General features: G+C 38.8%; 2 protein-coding genes across 2 annotated transcripts; one reads left to right on the forward strand and one right to left on the reverse strand.

Annotated features, from left to right (window-relative positions):
• Positions 1 to 221: 221 nt before the first annotated feature.
• Positions 222 to 6145, forward strand: LOC103365779 (homocysteine S-methyltransferase 1). Its single transcript, XM_008293319.1, has 8 exons — positions 222 to 491; positions 2112 to 2179; positions 2448 to 2605; positions 2685 to 2788; positions 3538 to 3699; positions 3784 to 3989; positions 5700 to 5779; positions 5862 to 6145. The coding sequence occupies exons 1-8, from the start codon at positions 387 to 389 to the stop codon at positions 5942 to 5944; spliced, it is 966 nt and encodes a 321-aa protein (XP_008291541.1). The 5' UTR covers positions 222 to 386; the 3' UTR covers positions 5945 to 6145.
• A 1060-nt stretch (positions 6146 to 7205) lies between these two features.
• On the reverse strand, positions 7206 to 18242 carry LOC103365783 (basic immunoglobulin-like variable motif-containing protein). The gene is made up of 10 exons (XM_008293323.1): positions 18186 to 18242; positions 15272 to 15826; positions 15001 to 15130; positions 13103 to 13198; positions 12882 to 12986; positions 12703 to 12797; positions 12486 to 12618; positions 11631 to 11714; positions 10550 to 10646; positions 7206 to 10456 (listed from the first exon to the last, which is right to left on the reverse strand). The coding sequence occupies exons 2-10, from the start codon at positions 15750 to 15752 to the stop codon at positions 10154 to 10156; spliced, it is 1524 nt and encodes a 507-aa protein (XP_008291545.1). The 5' UTR covers positions 15753 to 15826; positions 18186 to 18242; the 3' UTR covers positions 7206 to 10153.
• Positions 18243 to 18608: the final 366 nt, after the last annotated feature.

Consider the following 18608-nt stretch of genomic DNA (forward strand, 5'->3'; position numbering starts at 1 on the left):
GTTTCCTCCAAGCGAAGTAAATCACACTAACTTAATATTTCAGGAAATGTTGTGTTGTGTTACGTTATGGTCGAATAGCTCAGTTAAGCTTCGTCTTATTATGCAATACGTCACGTAGTGGTGGTACTGTAAAGGTCGGAATCAGCCGAAGCCTCAAAGTTTCGAGCGCCTTTAAATGCAACCTTCGATCCCTCCGTCACCCGGAACAACAACAAACTGAGAAGTCAGGCTCAAGACTGTCATTTATAGCGGTATTTAAGCGTCTGATTGCGTTTTTCTTTTCGAAATAGTTTGCGTTTATAGTATTATATAATCCACTGCATTTGTTTAGTGTGAAATACAGTCTTATATATAACTGCAGTACTTCGTAAATATACGATTTCTTCATGAGTTCCACTGTTTCTCTAAAACAACTTGTAAATGATAATGGACCTTTGATCTTGGATGGTGGACTTGCAACTGAATTAGAAGCGCAAGGAGCGAAACTGCAGGTGAAACAACACATAATTATCAAAAAATAGAATCACCTACTTCACACTGGGTCTTTATTTTGCTAGTCAGTTTTGGTTTCTCAGTTAGGCTTCACTGCTGTAGTTAGGCTACACTGCAAAGCTCCATGTCTTCGTGTTTACAAGTGGTTTGTTTTTCAGCCATGTGATTAGATCCAATACAGGGCATATGTTGTTACGACCAGATATAACTACGTGTCAGTGAATTAAACAAAATGTAATCTCTATTGCAGTTTTTCACTATTGTCTTTTTTTCTGTGGGGTTGCTTGAATTTATTATATTTATTTTAATCTCAATTAAAAGTAAAATAAATGTTAATCTAGCGCTGTAAATGACAGACTTACAGATATATCTGTCAAAACTACATTGTCGCTGGGTAGTTTAGTAGCTGAAAGTCACATGTGAAAAGTACACACTGCTTTGCCCTGCAACAGTTACATACCTTTGACAAAGCTTTATCTAGAAAAAGCACCAACTGCCATGTATGTGTAGTGCAGTAAAAGCACTAAGTTCCATAATAAAGTCTTGTGCAAGTATCTCAAACTGTAATTAGGTACAGCACTTTGGTCAATGTGCTCAGCTGATTTCCACATACTGTGAGACAACAGGCCCCTGGAGATTGTCTTACATCTTAGGCATTTGTGTCTCTTTTGTAGTCTTTGTGACATCTTTGTAGTCACTTTGCATCCCCCTGTAGCGCATGTGTGCTTCTCTGCAGGTGTTTTGCATATCTCTCTGTTCAGTTTGTGTTTCTATGCAGACATTTTGTGTCCCTCTGTGGCCATTTTGTTTCTGTTCGTATTCTTTGTGGGGCCTTTAGAGCCACTTTGTGTCTCTTTATAGTCACTTTGCTTTTCTATGTTGTGATTTTGTGTGTCTTTGTATCTCTGTGTAGCAGTTTTACATCGCTTTATGGCCACTGTGTGTGTCTCTTAATCATCATTTTGGGTGGCATTCAAGTCCTTTTCTATGGTTTGTGATTTTTTTTTTCATCCCTTTGTAGTTATATTATGTTTTTTGCATCTGTTTGTAGTTGTATAAATTACTTTTAATAGTCACTTTTAACAGAGGCTCTGGGTTGAGGCACTCCTTGTCCTCTTGAGCTCCTGGACCTCCACCTGGATGCTCCGTTCAGTAATCTACCCAATCTTTTCACCACAGAAGGAAAAGACCTTTGTGTTTTTGCAGCTGATGCTGTATAATTTTAGGAAGGTAGTTGAATTACCTTAACAAATCCACTAGGTGGAGCCACTGGCTCTGCACTCAGACTATGTTACCTTCTATTTCTCTGAGGGCTGAGATTCAGCCTCATTCATGGCTCTGGCCACCATCTGGCATGTTATCTGTAGGGACATGAGTTAAATAACGAAATAAATATGAATTCAAAGGTTATTTAATTCTAAATAAACAGTTGTCATGATTGTATTGTTTTCTCTGAGTAATATTTGTTTACAACTGAAATTATATATGATTTGTGCAACACTATACAGTGTCATGTGTCAGCTGAAAACTGACATCAGTGTTGCTCTTTCAGTCAAATGCATGCAGATTTTAAAAGTCAGACTTAAATGTCAGTGTGGGTGTAAATGTGGGTGTCACAGGGGGATCCTCTGTGGAGTGCCAGGCTCTTGCAGACTGATCCGCAGGCCATTAAAGATGCTCACTACAGGTAGGTCCATGCAAAATATCACACATGCAAATATTCAACTGAAAAGAAGCTGCATGTAATAAATTCATTCAATTGTAGTTATTTTTGAAAAGCAATTTCTGTTTCTAAAATGATAAGTTACAGTAACATGACAGGACATTTAAAGACATCACAATGTGCTCTGGGATACTGAAGGTTAAACAAACCGATAACTGATTGACTGAAGTACACATGTCATAAACAAAACTAGTGGGATCTCACTTAATAACGTGTTACTGTTTATCTACAGCTTTCTCCTCAGTGGTGCTGATGTCATCACAACAGCTACGTACCAGGCAAGTATCTCAGGATTCATCGAACACCTGGATGTGAGCTCTGAAGGCGCCAGAGAGCTGCTGATGTCTGGAGTTCATCTGGCCAAAGAGACAGTGACCAGATTTGACTGTGGTATGAAACTGCACACTCTGGTGACTCTGTGTCGCTGTGAACTGTGGTGTCACTGTGTTTGGTTTGTTTCCCTGTGAAGGACACAGACGCCTCTTGGTGGCTGGTTCTGTTGGACCGTACGGGGCCTTTCTGCACGACGGCTCAGAGTACACTGGAGCTTATGCACAGGAGATGAGTGTTGAAGTGAGTGGCTCGATGCATAGCAGTGAAGCAGTAATGCTCGCTATGTAGTCATTTTGGGTCTCTTTGGGTCCATTTTGTTACCACTTGTAGTCATTTTTGTCTCTTTTGTCTCTTTGTGGTTATTTTGCACCACTTTGTGGCCATTTTGTGTCTCTTTTTAGTCGTTTTATATTTCTAGGTAGTCATTTTGTGTCCCCTTGTGGCCATTTTGTGTCTCTATACTCCTTTTACGTGCCTTTGCAGCCATGTTGTGTCTCTTTGTAGCCATTTGGTGTCTATTTGTGTCCATTTTATTACCCTTTGCTGTCTTTTTGTGTCTTTGTGGTCACTCTTTGTAGTCATTTTGTGTCTCCGTCTGGTCCCTGAACTAATGTTATGTCCCTTTTTTGCCATTTGTCTATTTGTAGTCCCTTTGTGTCTCTTTCTAGTTATTTTATGTCCCTTTGTTGTTGCTTTGTGGTAATTTTGTCTCTCTTTGTGTCCGTTCTGTTACCCTCTGTGTTTTGTGTCTCTGTACTCATGTTGGGCTTCTCTTTGGCCATTTATCACTTTATAGTCACTTTGTGTTTCTATGTAGCCATTTTGGGTCTCTTTAGGTCCAATTTCTTACCATTTGTAGCCTTTTTTGTCTCTTTGTGGTCATTTTGCACCACTTTGTGGCCATTTTGTTTCTCTTTTTAGTTGCTTTGTGTTCTTTTGTATTAATTTTGTGACTTTTGTGGCCATGTTGTGTCTCTGTTGCTTCCAAGGAGCTCAAAGTCTGGCATCGGCCGCAGATCGACAGCTTAGCAGCAGCAGGAGCTGATCTCATTGCTTTTGAGACAATTCCAAGCATCAAAGAGGCGGAGGCGTTGGTGGAGCTGCTCAGAGAGTTCCCAGACTGTAAAGCCTGGCTGTCCTTCTCCTGTAAGGTAACTGCCTCTGATAAGCAGTAGAACCAGAGTCAGTCTGTCATTAATTGTTCTGCAGTCACACCTTCACTCCCTCTCCTTCAGGATGGGAAGTGTATATCAGATGGCAGCCTGTTCACCGATGCCGTGCAGGTTAGCAGCAGATCCACGCAGTTGCTGGCTGTGGGGGTGAACTGCTGTTCACCAGATGTGGTGGAGCCACTGCTGGACTCTGCCAGAACACTGCTGAGCCCAGACCTCAGCTGGGTGGTTTACCCCAACAGTGGGGAGGAGTGGGACACTGAGCGGGGGTGAGACTGTCGCCACAAACTGTGTTGTTATCAGGAGACACTGTCAAGTCACCATTATTTATGCAGCACATAAAACAACAGACATTAAGCCAAAGTGCTTTCCAGTAAAGAATGATGCTACACATACAGTTGTCCTCAAATGTATTTATCCTTCCATTAAAGAAAAGGCAAAATTCACAAGAGTCACTCAAATAAGTAGAAACTGCAAAAAGTAATAATAAAGAAAAAAAATTCTAAATTATAATTTAGCGAAATAAGACATTGCTTTTGAATTGTGGTTGAAAAGAATAATTGGGGGGGGAAAAAAATCCTGTCCTGGACAAATAAGAGCACTTTGCTGATGAGCGGTGGCCAAAATCAGAATACCTGTCAACAGGTGCAGAAGTCTGATTGAGAGTTACAGAAAACACTTGATTGCAGTGATTGACTCAAAGGGTTGTTCAACAAAATATTAGTTTAGGGGTCCCATCATGCATGATTATTTATATTTTTTTAAAAATATATTTCTGTTGAATCACAATTCAAAAGCAATGTCGTGATTTTCATTAAATTTTTATTTATTATCACTTTTGTTGATTTCAGCTTCTTTCAGTGACAGCTGTTTTTTTTCCCTTCTTTAATGGAGGGTATGAATACATTTGAAGACAACTGTATACCAAACAAATTTAAATATAAAGGTTCAGGCACTACAATATTACTTATTGCATAAATGCGCCCGACTAATCTAAATATTAAGGTGAAGACCCCACTCTATTTTATATAAATTAAATTTACCAGACTAATGGTATGTCAGCTTTTCTTTGGGCACACGACTGCACAGAAGGAGGCTGTTAAGTAGCTACAGAATGTAAATATTAGATAAACACACGCTAAAAACATGCCACAGTAGAAAAAAATCCCTTGAAACCTCAATGTAAAGCTGATGTAGCCATAGCTAGCAAAAACAAAAGCTGCAACCAAGTTTACATACTGGTGTTTACCTAAGTCTTATCTGTAATATATAAAATATAAAAATACAGTTTTCATAAACCTACATCTTGTAAAATTAGTTAAGTTTTCAAAAAAACAATACTCAAGACTGTAGCTAAATTTAGTTGTGAAGTAGAAAAAAACTAGCTAGACTAATGCTAATGCTAGCTAGCTTAGCAGTGTAGCAATGACTGCCATCATGAGTGAGGTTTTCTGTGACTTTGTGTAGTTACGCTGCCTAAATCAAAATTTTCTATGTTTTAAATAGTGGATTATTGTATTAAAGTAACTTTGGTGTCTATAGATCAGCTTTAAAGCTGTATGTGGATGTGTGGTGAGTTTTTAGATGGAACCAGATTTGACACCTGAAGGCCTCCACAGCTCCACCTCTCCGAACTACATTTGATCTTCGGTGGTGTTTTAGTGGGTCATTTAAAATTAAAATTTAAAATTCTGAAGTATGTATTTCAAGGTGGTTACAAAAACAAACTGTAAAACAATACTATTCAAGTAAAGTTGTCATAATCTGCTTTCAGACTTGTTTGACATATTTGACCTTATTTTAGTGAAAGGAAGCCCTCTGCAGCTCTATTGTGCTGGAAGAAAAATGTAATAAAAATAACTAGCACGTGAGACTATTTCTCAAAATTGAAACACCAAGAGCAAAAAAATACAAATAAATGAAAAATGTGTTTAGGACATCCTGCTTTTGACCGAAAACTGTGACTTTTTGATACTAAGGTGGAAAACATCAGAAAAAACATCAGCGTGGAGGCCGGAGCTGAGTGACACGTGGGTGAAGCAGGGAGCTGCTCTGATCGGTGAGTTCAGCTGATTTCTCTTTTAATCATTTTTCTCGTGTTTCACAGTATTTTTTCTGATAATTGTCTCCGTGTCCACCAGGAGGATGCTGCCGTGTTGGTCCTGCTCAGGTAGCGGAGCTTCGATCCAAGTTAAAAGGAAGCTGCACATCTCCAGCCTCTTAAAACCCGACTCTCTTTAAGACCAGGACAGAGGAACAGTCACTGATGACTTTAAACTTATGCAAAGAAATAAAATGGGTCAGAAAATTGCTTCATTCGTTAATTGTTCAGTTTTGTTTTGTTTTGTTTTTTATTATGAGGTGTGAAGAAGTGACGTAAATGAGAAGAGATGAATAAGATGGAATAAATACACTTTTTACTGCACATTGTGTCTGATTTAGTGTTTTTAACTGACAGTTTTTGTGATTAAATGAAACCTTTACATTTATTTGGGCTAAATAATAATAATACAGTTATTCCTTCACAAATCATCAGGGGCCTTCTGCTCGGCCACCTCTGATTTGCTTGAAACTTTTATCATTAGCTATGGATATTTAAAATGGTGTCTGTTACATTTTAGATTGAGATATTAAATACTCTCTGGGATTTTATTTATTTTTTATTTTTTTTTAAATTGCCCATCAACCCACTTTCAGTGAACTGGAATTTGAGGCTGTGCTTTAATGACAATATTTCACAAACCATTAAAAAATAAAAGCCTGAAATAGTTACTGTTATTTATCATGATGCCATTGATTCAGAATCTGCAATATTGGATAAAAGCATCAAATAGTTTCTAATTATGGGTTAGTTGAAATATGTCAAAATGGTACAAAGTGGAGACAGAAATTGAAAAATAAAAGTTAAATGAAAATAATTTTTTTTGGGTCATTTTTGTAATGAACTATTTCGTGTGCAAAAGTATTCTATATGTTTGCTTTGTATTATTGTAACATGTAACTACATACTGTTCAAAAAATATAACAAGTTGACTTCTGCATTATCAATTTCTTTGTTAATGTGAGCTCAAACATGGGACTTTTTTTTGTACATTTTGACTCACCCATAATCAGAGACCATTTGATGTACTTGTTTCTACACCATTGCAGATTCTGAATTAAAGGAGCAATAAAAAATGTCAGGGTTTTATATTTAATTAGTTACTATGATCCAGTTGTTCAAACATATCCTCAAATTTCAATGTGAAAAAAAAACAACAAAAAACACAGACAGTGGGTCAACCAGCAGTTTGTAAAAGATGTTTTTTTATCTTACTTCTCCTAAAGTATTTGATATATCAAGCTGAAATTTCACAGATACCATTTTAAATATCCACATTTTATGACAACAATGTTTCAAGCAAATTAGAGAAGGTTGAGCAGAATGATTTAAGACTGAATAACTCATCAATGATTATTATAAATAAATACATTTGTTCCAAAAGTATATAAAAATCTTATTTTATTGTAAAAGAAATAGATAAATAAACCACTACATCAAACCCACTTGAGTACACAATCACATCAGCGTCGGGTCAAAGACAAATGGCACCACAAAGGGTTGAACAAAGGAACAGCGTACATCTGTACATAAACATGAAAATAAACATGAAAATAAACCATGCAGTCTTCACTTTCTGTGGTTCACATTTTGAGTAATTTCACTTCTGTACAGCTCCCATCTTTGTTTCTTTTAAAAACGGGATCATCTATGCATCACAAAGCACAACAAAACGTCAGCTGCTTTCACGACACTTTGACTGGACGGCATTTCCACTGAACTAACCACAGAACGCCCACTGACTGAACCTGTACAATGAACCATGTGTGTCTGAACTGGTGTGCAGTGAGCGTGTGCTGTTGTGTTTCTACGCAGCTCTACCTGAATATAATGCGACTCTACAGGATCACTGCAGTGACTTTGTGACGATGTGACGGAACTGTAATAAAAGTCAGAGGAATGTCTGTGTGATCTGTGGTAGAAGGGAATGAAATGTACCAACACTTGTCTTCCTCTTGGTTCACATACAGGACTGGGTTAACTAACAGAAGCGCTTTGATTCGGTTTTTAAAACTGTAATGAGTTTTGATGCAACTCAGAGTTTGAGGCCGTGTTTTGATGCCCTGTTCAGAAAATGCCCTGTTAAGACCACTTAGCAGCTTTGTCTGGATTCATTGTGCTTGCTACATGTTTTTAGGAGATTTTTTTTCCAAGCCACATAGCATACTTTGTTAAGAGGTGATATGAACAAAAAGAGTGAATTTTATACAAAAAAGATATGATTAATCTATTTGTTGTCAACTATTAAATGAAACACCATTTTTTAAAAATAATTGATTCATTGAAGTGTTTTCTCAAGAGAAATAAAATCAAACTTCTCTGATTCCAGCTTCTTATGTGATTGTTTTCAGGTTTCTTGCCCCTTTTATGACGGTAAATGGAATATTTTTAGGTAGTGGCAAATTTGAGGATGTCATCTTTGGCTTTAAGGAGCACTAATAAATGTTTTTCAATATTTTCTGACATTTTATAGCTATTCAATTATTCAACGGTGAGAATATTTTTTGGTTGCAGCTCTAAAAAAAAAAAAAAAAAAACTTTTAAAGATATCCTCAAATCTCGGACTGCTTAAACCTCACGTTTTCTTCACATAAACTCTGTATTTTCACACATAATGAGGTCTGTGGATTTTCTTTCCCATCACTTAAACAAATTTTTCAACGGATCTCTGCAGTTCTGGTGTGAAAAGGAGGAACGATTACAGCAAATTAAAGAACCTGATGAGGAACTCAGCTCCTCTACCTGTGTTTCCACCAGAAGGAGGGCTAAATGACTTGGGGGGAATACATCTAATTGAGATTTTTCTAAAGAATATTGTGACCTGATAAGCAATATATTTTTCAAAATCAAGCTTCAGTTCACTGTGCAATAGCTTTAAAATGTGACAGAGCATTACCACATTTGAAGTGCGAATGTCATGTAAGGAGGACGGCATGAAACCACTGAAACAACCGTTTAAACGATGGGGCGGATACATGACATGACAGTGCAACCTTTGTGACTTCCTAGTTTCATTATTTCAAATTGCATTATGGATCAGCCCAAGTCTAGATCTTCCATTAAGAGTGTTCCCTGGTCACGTGGGGAGTATTTTCCATAAGTTCAGTAACTTTCAGTTCCTTTTGGGGATTTCTGTAGATAAATGTTTTGACTGTACGAGCACAACATTTTTTAAAACCTGCAGCTGCAAATGAATTAATTTTGTTTTTGTTCTTCAACACAACACAGAGCTGCAGAGGAAAGGGGAAGATATTTAGGAGGAATTTGAGCTTTTGGGCTGCAATGAGAAAGACTACTTTAGAGTTTTGTTACTATCGTCATTTTTTCATGTCAAAAAAGGCACATTTTGATGTCAGCTGACTGATTCACCACTTTAGACTCTGGTGGAGACACAGATATCACAGAGCTGAACAAACCTCCTTATTCCTCGAAACATTCTGGACGACTTTCAGTGGAAACGTGGCTAAAACCTGTTGCAATGTTGACTTGGAAAATAGTGAAAGTCTGCTTTATAGCTGCACACACTGCTACAAGGTTTACTAACTGAATGTGGCTCAGTGGTGTAGCTGCCTTAGTGATGGTGTAAAGCAGTTTTCAGTGCATCGTTTGCTGCTGAGGGAAAGTACAGTGTGAAAAGAAAACACAGCAGACAGATGCTCAGCAACACTGACGGAGAAACACTGAATAGAATAATTGCTTTAAAGCTGCAGAACTAAAACGGCCTCAAAAATGAGTGGAATCAACCTGTGACAGTCTTAAAAATACTCAGGAGAAGTCTGGTCATGCTCTAATATTTTTGTACTGTCAACAAATCTATCAAACAACCAAAAACAACACTGAACTAGTCGGAATAGCAAGTTGTGTGTGAGCATCAAAAGCCTGACATAATTAATTCCTGTGTGCCACAATGCTGCACTGTCGTCCAAAAACTGCAACACACCAGTGATCCACACGGTCACACTGACTGTTCATTGATTATAATGAACAGAAGCACTGTGCACCATCCGGCTGCTGTTAAAACCCTCAAAAGCCTCAGATGTGTAGAAATCTGCTGCTGAAAACCATCTTAACAAATGTTCTATTTCCTCCTGTCAGAATAACCTTTACTAAAAACTCTTAAACAGATTTAAGAAATGATTTAACCTTTTACAAAAATGAGACCTTGTTTTTAAAGATTTAAAGAATGTTTTCTCTAAGAAATGGTTGTTTTTGGTGTTTTCACGGCATTTGTTGACTGACAGCTACAGAAAAACACCAGACTTGTCCTTTAAAACGCATCTGCTCTGTCCTTTATTGTAATTTCATCCTCCCCTGTACGTCCCCATGAACCTTTCAGTCTGTGATGTCTTCCTCGAGGTCGCTGTCAGGCGAGCTCCTCTGTCTGTACTCGGTCGTGTTGGACAGGCGTTTCCAGCTGCTGTCTTTCTGACTCCCCATGCTGTGCGAGCGTCCCAGGTGGGCAAGTCGCTTGGATGACGCTCTCTCTTCAGCGTCCTCGGCGACACTCCCGTGAGCTCGCTCTGTACCCGAGTGGTGGAAGTCGTGTCGCAGGTTCTCCAGGTTTAAGGCCCAGGGACCGAGTTTCTGCCAGTTCACCCTCTGGAAGGCCATGATGCAGTGAAGGTTGCCGCCCACCTGCGAGCCAGAGAGCGACTTTTAGTCACACACAGTCCCAGATACAGCTACATGAAGAGAAAGGTTTAAAATAACAGGCGTCAGAGTGGGAACCTTTTTGGTTTTGCGGCGCTGAATGCCCCTCTCTGTGTGGCGAATGTCCAGATACTCTGGGTTTTGTGTGTTGAGGTCAGTCACAACGTCCAGCCATCTGCAGAGAGAAGGTCCTGTTAAACCTCTAAAACCCAAACATTGGTTTGACCGATGCACATCTTTTTTTCTCTGTTTAAACTATTGGTAGCAACTGTCAGATGACCAAGAAAATTGGGCTTTTTCCTTTAATTTTTGGTTTATTACAAAATTTTTCCAAGAGCTTAATAATATCACCCCTTTATTTCAACAAAGTCTATATATTATTAGCCGTTAATGACACAATAATGTCAACACATTCATCTTAAAAATGAATTTTATTGATATAAACTGATACTTCAGAATAAAAAGCAATTAAGCTATTTAAAATTGTAAACAAAAACATGCAAAAATGTCCACTTCAACCTAAGCAATAAACATAACGTAGAATTATCACCTTTTCAATGACACAAGAATAAAATTAAAAATGTAGAAGATTGATTCACAATAAAGTGACTCGTGAACATAAGATTAACCTTTGCTTTCACTCCCATAACTGCCAATCACTAGAGGTGGCACAACTGATGAATTCACTCTGGACTCAGTGACGGAGCCTTTGTGTGAATAAAGTGATGCTTATTTAAACCATTAGTTTGCATTTTTGCAACAATATAAAAACAACTCTCAATCACGTTCAACATCCTTTTATTAGTATTAAAGTTTTGTATCCATAAACATTCAGAATTAACAAACCAATTAAAGTAAACATCTAATTGGAAAAATGTTGAAACTGATCCAAATGAGTGACTCAGGGGTTCAGTGGGAGAAAGCTGTGAAATGTGAAGGTGGTGCATCTTACAGTATTAATATTTTCCTGCCAAAAATGTTGCACTGATGCCGTTCAGAGTGTGAGGTGTTGATAAATGTGGGGTTCGTCTACGCTCAGTGAGGAATTGGTGCTACGAGACAGTTTCAAACAGACGTTTTACACGTGTAGGCTGAAGACAGATCAGCAGCTCAACAACAGCAGACAGTCAAATGGAGCAAAAGCTGAACACAGACTTACTTTTTGCAGTGAATAGCCGGATGTTTTCTACTGGGTTCACCTATTAAGATCCAGTACTCCATTTCATTGGTGGGTAGAGGACCCCTTCAAACAAAAATACAACAAAAAGTATTCGATCAATCGAGTCATCAATAAACAGACAAATCAACTGATTTAAACCTATTTGAGACAAGAGACTACATTCCGTCTTTTTAAAGTATCGGCCAGCTTTGACATTTTGATATATTTTACCTCCATAACATGTCTTCTTTCAAAGTAGTGGAAAGAAAGCATTTAAAGTACACATGTAGATGTTTATTTTACTACAATTTGTGTATTTACATCTGTAGATAGACATTATAACTTTGAAGAACTCTGAACTTTGATTATGACTTTGAAGAAAGTTATAAAAAATTCTCTCTCTAATTATTGTGGCATGTAGCAAACAGAAATAATTTTGGTAATTCTAAGTAACCTAAAACAGGAAAAGATTTGTTACAATTAATGTCAGACAGTCCTGAGAAAAAAAGGTCTTATGTCTTTTTATATGGTGTATGTAAACTTCTGGTTTCAACTGTATCTTTAAAGGTTGTTTTCTTGAAATTATTTATTTTTTCTTGTCCATTTCTCCTGAAATCTCCACTTTTGTAGCATCTTCATTAACCAGACTTTTCAGTTTTATTCTTAAGTATGTTCTGAAGGTTCTCACAGAAGGGTTTGTTCATACATCATTCATTGCCTGATATAAAGAACATTTTATTTACAAGCTGGAAGCATTTTGTCAGTTATTTCTGACATTTCGTTGAGTAAACAAGATCCTAAGGAGATAATCAGCAAAATATAATGATGGCCTCTACATGCAGGGCTGTGATCTACCTGTACGCCTTCGCTGCTTTAAGCGGCGTAGCTTCGAAGCCGACTGGGCAGAAGTAGTGGTTCTGACAGTGATAAATGTAGGCCATGGTCTCATCCTTCAGCCCCTGTGTCAGTTTCATCAGCGCCCCTTCAGCTAAGAAGAACGAGGAGGTCATTCCTTTTGTTGTATCTCTTTATGAGCAGACATGCAGTTGGTGGTGACAGCCGAGCGACTTACCTGTTTCTCCTGCCGTTTTGTGTTTTCCGTGCGGTTTGTACAGAATATAGGAACAACCTCGCACTCTGAAATTGTCGTTGATTTGTCTGAACCACCTGTAAGAAAATGTACACCGATTACAGAGCTGCATAAATTTCCTCTACTTAGATTTCAAAGGGCTGAAGAAGCAGTTTGGGTACCGCATCAGTGTAGCGTTGCCGGTGAAGGGACCGAACTTGATTTCTTCAAAAGGCGGCTGAAACCCTAGAATGTGCAGAGCCTCCTCCTGAGAGATGGGTGGAAGACTGGCAGCACAAACACATATTTATGTATCATATTTACTTTGTAAGAAAAAACCTTTAGCGTCCATCTTAAGCTGTATTTCTACATGTAATCTGATGGAGGACAACATGCTGCTCACCTCCCTGCTCCCAGAGTGCTGTATAAGAAGTTCCAGCAGGACACCAAGGAGGAGATTCCACATGAAGTCTTGTACTGCGGCCGACTGATGCAGTACCTGGACGGACAATAATCAAAACCCACAGAATAATTATCATGTCAGAGAAGAGAGTCGGATGTTGGCTGGACACGTTTCAGCTTCACCAGATTTTCATCATCATTTATGTTATTCAGGGTGTTTCTGTCAGTCTGTCCTGCCTTTAAAAGACTTCAATGACAATCCTTCTTTATTTTAACCTGCTGTATTCTCCATTATCTCTAAGGGTCCTCGGCTTTTGTCAGGGTGACTTTACTGCCTTTACTTTTAATCTCCAACCTCATTTTATTATAAGTCTCAGCTATACATGCTATATCTTGTTTTTTTTAATCAGAAAAGTTTAGTCTCTTTAAATGTTCCACCATTTGACTTGATAATACTGGCAGATTTTGTTTACGGTTTGTCTTTATAGGAACTGAAAAAATGAAATTGTTTTGTATGTTACGTATCTCAGCATGAAATTCACACAGTACAAAGATCTTTTTAGAACTGTGTAGGAGACTGTAATATAAGGAACAGTTTAGCCCCTAATGAAAATAACTCTTATTTTAGAATGTTAGTTTATTCACTGAAGTGTTAACATACTGTAGCCTCCCTGCAGATGTGGAAAACCAGGAAACTGGTGAAAAAAGGAGTAAATACATAACTTTGCCAGAGCCTGCCTAACAGTATTACTTTGTGATGGATGAATTTGTGACATTTTATCAGCATATCACTGCAGGGTTAATATCTATACAATGAAACATACAAACATATGCTCGATATAAACGTATCAATGCAATAATGACTTCATGCGTAATGTTTGTCGTCAGTCTCACTGAAAGTAAACAGAACTTAAATGTCAGAAAGGACATTTTGTTATATATATATATATATATATCTGGGCATACTGGTTTGTTTACATGTTTGATGGTGACTCAGGAAACTAAACAGTTAAACGCATTACATTCGTACAGTTATTACCACTTTGTTTCTTCTTTCTTTTCGGTTTGATGGTGAGCTGTATTCTTCGGAACCAGAGCTTACAAACAAGCTAAATCTCAGAGAAGATGAGACACAGAGGAGGGAGGCAACACATTTTGACTACCAAAAGTTGCCCATTATTATTTGAGGAAAAAAAAGAGTGAGCTCCATGATTGACAGGCCTGTGAGTCAGCCATTATGTAAACTTCTTCTAATAGATTCATATCAAACTGGTTGGCCACAAGATGAAAACATGCTCATTCTGTTTTCAACGTAAGACTTTGATTTCACAAACTCGCTGTTTCATTTCCTACACATTATTATGAAGTGATCTCTATATTCTGTAGTCACAGGCAACAGGGCCATTTCAGGAGACTCACTTCTGTTTACCTTCATTTAGACTGAAAACAAAAAAGTTTGAGATGATTCACATAAGAATATTTTTCTCTGGAAAGCTGCTCATGCAAAAGACAATGTTTTGTCTCCTCGTTTCCCTGAATCTGTACTACAGAGGTTGGTAGCATGACCTTCAGAGCCACAACAACAAAATAAAAGGAAGAATGACAAGGTGAAATGAACCTGAATTATCTTTTAAAACAATGTTTTAAAGGCTCACATCTGTATGTTTACCCTGCATTTATTTTGATGCAATGCTAGTCTCTTATACCGTGTTGAACAGTCCACTAGAAGGAGTGAACATCTAAAAACCAGCTTCAGAGGGAAATCTATTGGATTTTAAATGTCTTATGTCTCTTCGTACTATTTCTATCCTGATGAAGGTCTGGTGATTGCAGTCTGATGTGAAGCTCAGTTCACTGCGTTTCTCTTTAAAACAGCTGAGATGCTAAATATAACATTACCATCTTCTGAGGTCCAGCACTTTTCTCTGTTTGATCTCCTCCAGCGAGGCATGAGGAGGGACGTCTTGCAGATTCCTGCTGGGTCTCTCTGACGACTTCATCTTCTTGCTGCTGCATTTCTTTCCGTTGCCTGAAAGACAGAGTCCATCAAGTACAGAATTTAAGCTGTTGAAAGGATCAAAACTGATTATATTAACAACCAATCAGCTAACTGAACTCTGACAAGTGTATGAATGAACATGATAGACGTCAAGAGTAATATTTTCCTCACTTGTTCTTATTTTTCTGGTAAGCACAGCATTAAAGTCTGCTGTATCAATCTCCCAGGCTAAAATAGGCTTGGTGTTTTCAAAGGACACTTCCTCCATGTCACAGTGTCCATCTGATCCCACATGAGTTCCTCCAGTCTGACCAGAGCTGAAGTCCACTGAAGGTTTGGGCTTCACCAGCAGCGGCCCGTCGTCCTGTTTGCGCTGGACCACGTCTCTGGCTGGTGGATGATACATGGACGCAGCCTGATTGAGGAGGGCATAATCGGAGCAGACGGTGTAGAACTTCTCTCTGGAGTGAGTGACCGGGCAGGTCCAGGGCAGGTGGAGCTCAGCGCTCGAAGCCCGCCTCACCCTGACGGCATCCCGGGCGAGAGAGCTGATCAGACTGTGCTCCTCCTCCCTGTCTGTGGGCCTCTGAAGCCCCGACGGCTCCGTTGGCCCAGACAGGTTTGCTCCTTGGCCTTCTGATGTGTTCGGCATCGGACAGCCACTAATATGATGGACGACAGAACAGGCTAAGGCTGAGCGTGATGATGAAGAGGTGGCTGTCTCTTCTGGGGATGAAAGGACGGACATTTTTAGAATCTCTGCAGAGAAGGGAAGGAAAGATGGAGGTGCAGTGATACAGACCTCACACTGTGAACTTGGAACAGCTGAAACCATCCTTGTACAACAGTTTTCAAAGTCATAATGCTGAGCACAGTAGTAAATTTTAGGGGGGAACAGAGGATTCGTCCCCCGGAAAAATTTAGAATACAAGCATTTGTCCCCCATGTGAATGAAAAATTACTTTCCTCTTTTGGAGTTAAGTTTCTAGAGATGGTATTGAACTTTTCCCCTTAGCTCATCTGATTGACTTCTTTATGTAAAAGTAGTATTTGTGGTAGATGTGCACTCTGCAAATCTATAGATTCTTGACCTCATGTAGATCTATTGTAGGAGGACAGGCAAACACTCCCTGTACCTCTCAAGGCCAAATTACACCAAGGTGCCGAACTATCTTTGTTTCCCTCTCACCCATAAATCTGGATGTGGCCCCCACTGAAGGAGGTTATAAGACCAAAGGTGTGCAGAAATTCTTAGAATTGATGCTAGAATTGATGCATGAACTGCTGTTCTGTTAGTGTCACTTCTCCTGATGCATCTGTAAACTTCAAATAAAGTAAATTTCAACCTAAGTCATCTGAGTCTCCGGTCTGTTTCTTTGTGTCGGGTTCCTCATCCTACATCAACCTCTTTCCACAACAAATTGCCGTAAGGAACAGGATCTCAGCAGAATGACGACTGGTATGTGCAAATTTTATTTATATTAAAATTAGATATAGGCTCCAGCCCCCTTATCTACAATATAAGTCCATCTGATATAATGTACTCTGATTTAAAATGTAAGATTTGGTTGTAAGGAAATATTTTAACTACAAATAAGGCTGATGTTGCCCAAAAACAAAAGCTTGGTCGCAGTATCTTCCAGTTGTTGACACCACATGAGACAATATGACTTATTTGTTTGACCATTTAAATCAGCACCACAAAGGCACCACAAATAGTTTTTAAAGTTATCTGCTGAGAAATCCTACATTTTTAGCGATGTCAGTTGTTTCCAATAGCATGCGGCCATATACCGCTATAATGTTTACTTGTAGATGCAACAATGCATCTGACAGGGGCAAGTCTTTATTCTTCAGCATATTAAGCCGGATATGTCTCAAATATATTATCAATATGCAGAGTTTTGAACATGAGCAGAAATCTGCTGAGAAGAAACCTTCCTGAAGAGTTTAGTGAAGTTGGTGGACATTTTGGAAGACACATTCCCATTGTTGGACATATCTATCCAGAGCATCATTTGGCAGATTGTCTGTCACATGATGCTGTCTGAAATGATTTCTTAGATGACAAATGGTGGAATTGTGGACATTCATCGTGTCATTTGAATAAAGCTGTATTTTCAGGTTGTCTTTTATTAGGGCTGAACAAACTAAAACAATGCAAGCAGCAAATCAGAACGGCTGCAATTTAGAATATAAAAGGTGTGGCTGTTAAATAAATCAATTTCATTTCATTTAAGCAGATTTTCAGGGTTTTTGTCATGTCCATTACTGGATGTATCCTACAAGGTTCAGGCTGCACACTGTGGCTCAGCCTACATAGTTCATGTCTCATTACTGAACAGTCACAACGCTGTTTTTACTCCACCCAGGATTTAAACTGTTGTCTCAGTGGCTTTACAAATGAAAGCCATCCTCTTTATGTGATGCTTTTGATGATGTCTCATGTGGTAATGCTCCAAAACATGTTGTAAATCTATTACACAGTCAATGCTGAACTTAAATTTTTTTAAAAAGTATCATAGACAAGTAAATATATTGGTGATATATTTTGCTCAAATAGTTCAGCCCTACCTGTTCTAGTCACTGGTCAGTGTCTGTATACTGGCCATCTGGTCTATCATTGTCCGTTATTAAAGCAAAGCCTAACTAAGGTGTAGATTAACAGTCAACAACTTGTTATAGAAACTAGATTTTTTACTTTTCTCTAAGACCATTGGCATGCTGCTTTCATATTCTTGCTCAGTGGTGCCTGCATTTTGCCTTTTGTTTCATATAAAGACATTTTCACAATAAATTGGTGCAGAAAATGAGAAAATGGGTGCATAAAAATTCCCCAGCATGCAGGAAATGAGGAGGTTGATGTTGAACATAACCTGGAGGACGCCCACACCTCCTGCTTAATGTGTCCCCCAACATTCAAACTAAATCTACGCCCGTGACCCTGAGTGTCATTGTTTTAACTCCCAGCGACAACAAAGAGCTTTATTCAACACTACCTTTGACCGACAATAAGTAACCTATTGTACAAACAGCCTGGCTGCTGTTAGCTGCGCGGATATTGAACATTAACTGAACATTTCACCTGTGAAGAAGCCGCAGTCGAGGTGAACACCGCTACATCCGAGCTGTGTGTTGTTAGCAGGTGTAAACACGCCCAGCCGCTGTTTTTCTCATCGCAGTTTCAGCGGTGTCTCAGCAGCACACTGGCCTGAAAACTGGGGGGAAAAAACGTCCAACTAACCGCACATAGCTAAAACTGAACGCTCACTAGCTTCAGACATTTGTAAAGAAAAATAAACGTTAATAATCCAGAAGCGTCGTCCTGCTGACCCGTATCGTCTTCCTGTGCAGAGCTGCCGGATTGCACCACTCTGAGCAGCAAGCGGGGGGAATTAACGCAAACAAAAAAATAACTAAAGAAAACTATAGCATAGAAATACTCAAATGTACAACAAAGTCCAGTACACTCGTTATTTCGCGCACTTGAACGCGTGTTTTCACTGCA

Source organism: Stegastes partitus, unplaced genomic scaffold, assembly GCF_000690725.1.
Source record: "Stegastes partitus isolate 25-593 unplaced genomic scaffold, Stegastes_partitus-1.0.2 Scaffold873, whole genome shotgun sequence".
Classification (NCBI taxonomy): Eukaryota; Metazoa; Chordata; class Actinopteri; family Pomacentridae; genus Stegastes; species Stegastes partitus.

Coding starts and splice junctions, on each gene's coding strand:
- LOC103365779 (XM_008293319.1), top strand. CDS start 387: ATGAGTTCCACTGTTTCTCTAAAACAACTTGTAAATGATAATGGACCT. Junction 492..2,111: donor CGCAAGGAGCGAAACTGCAG/GTGAAACAACAC, acceptor TGGGTGTCACAG/GGGGATCCTCTGTGGAGTGC. Junction 3,700..3,783: donor GGCTGTCCTTCTCCTGTAAG/GTAACTGCCTCT, acceptor CCTCTCCTTCAG/GATGGGAAGTGTATATCAGA.
- LOC103365783 (XM_008293323.1), bottom strand. CDS start 15,752: ATGCCGAACACATCAGAAGGCCAAGGAGCAAACCTGTCTGGGCCAACG. Junction 12,987..13,102: donor AGCACTCTGGGAGCAGGGAG/GTGAGCAGCATG, acceptor TTGTGCTGCCAG/TCTTCCACCCATCTCTCAGG. Junction 10,647..11,630: donor CCGGCTATTCACTGCAAAAA/GTAAGTCTGTGT, acceptor TTCTCTCTGCAG/ATGGCTGGACGTTGTGACTG.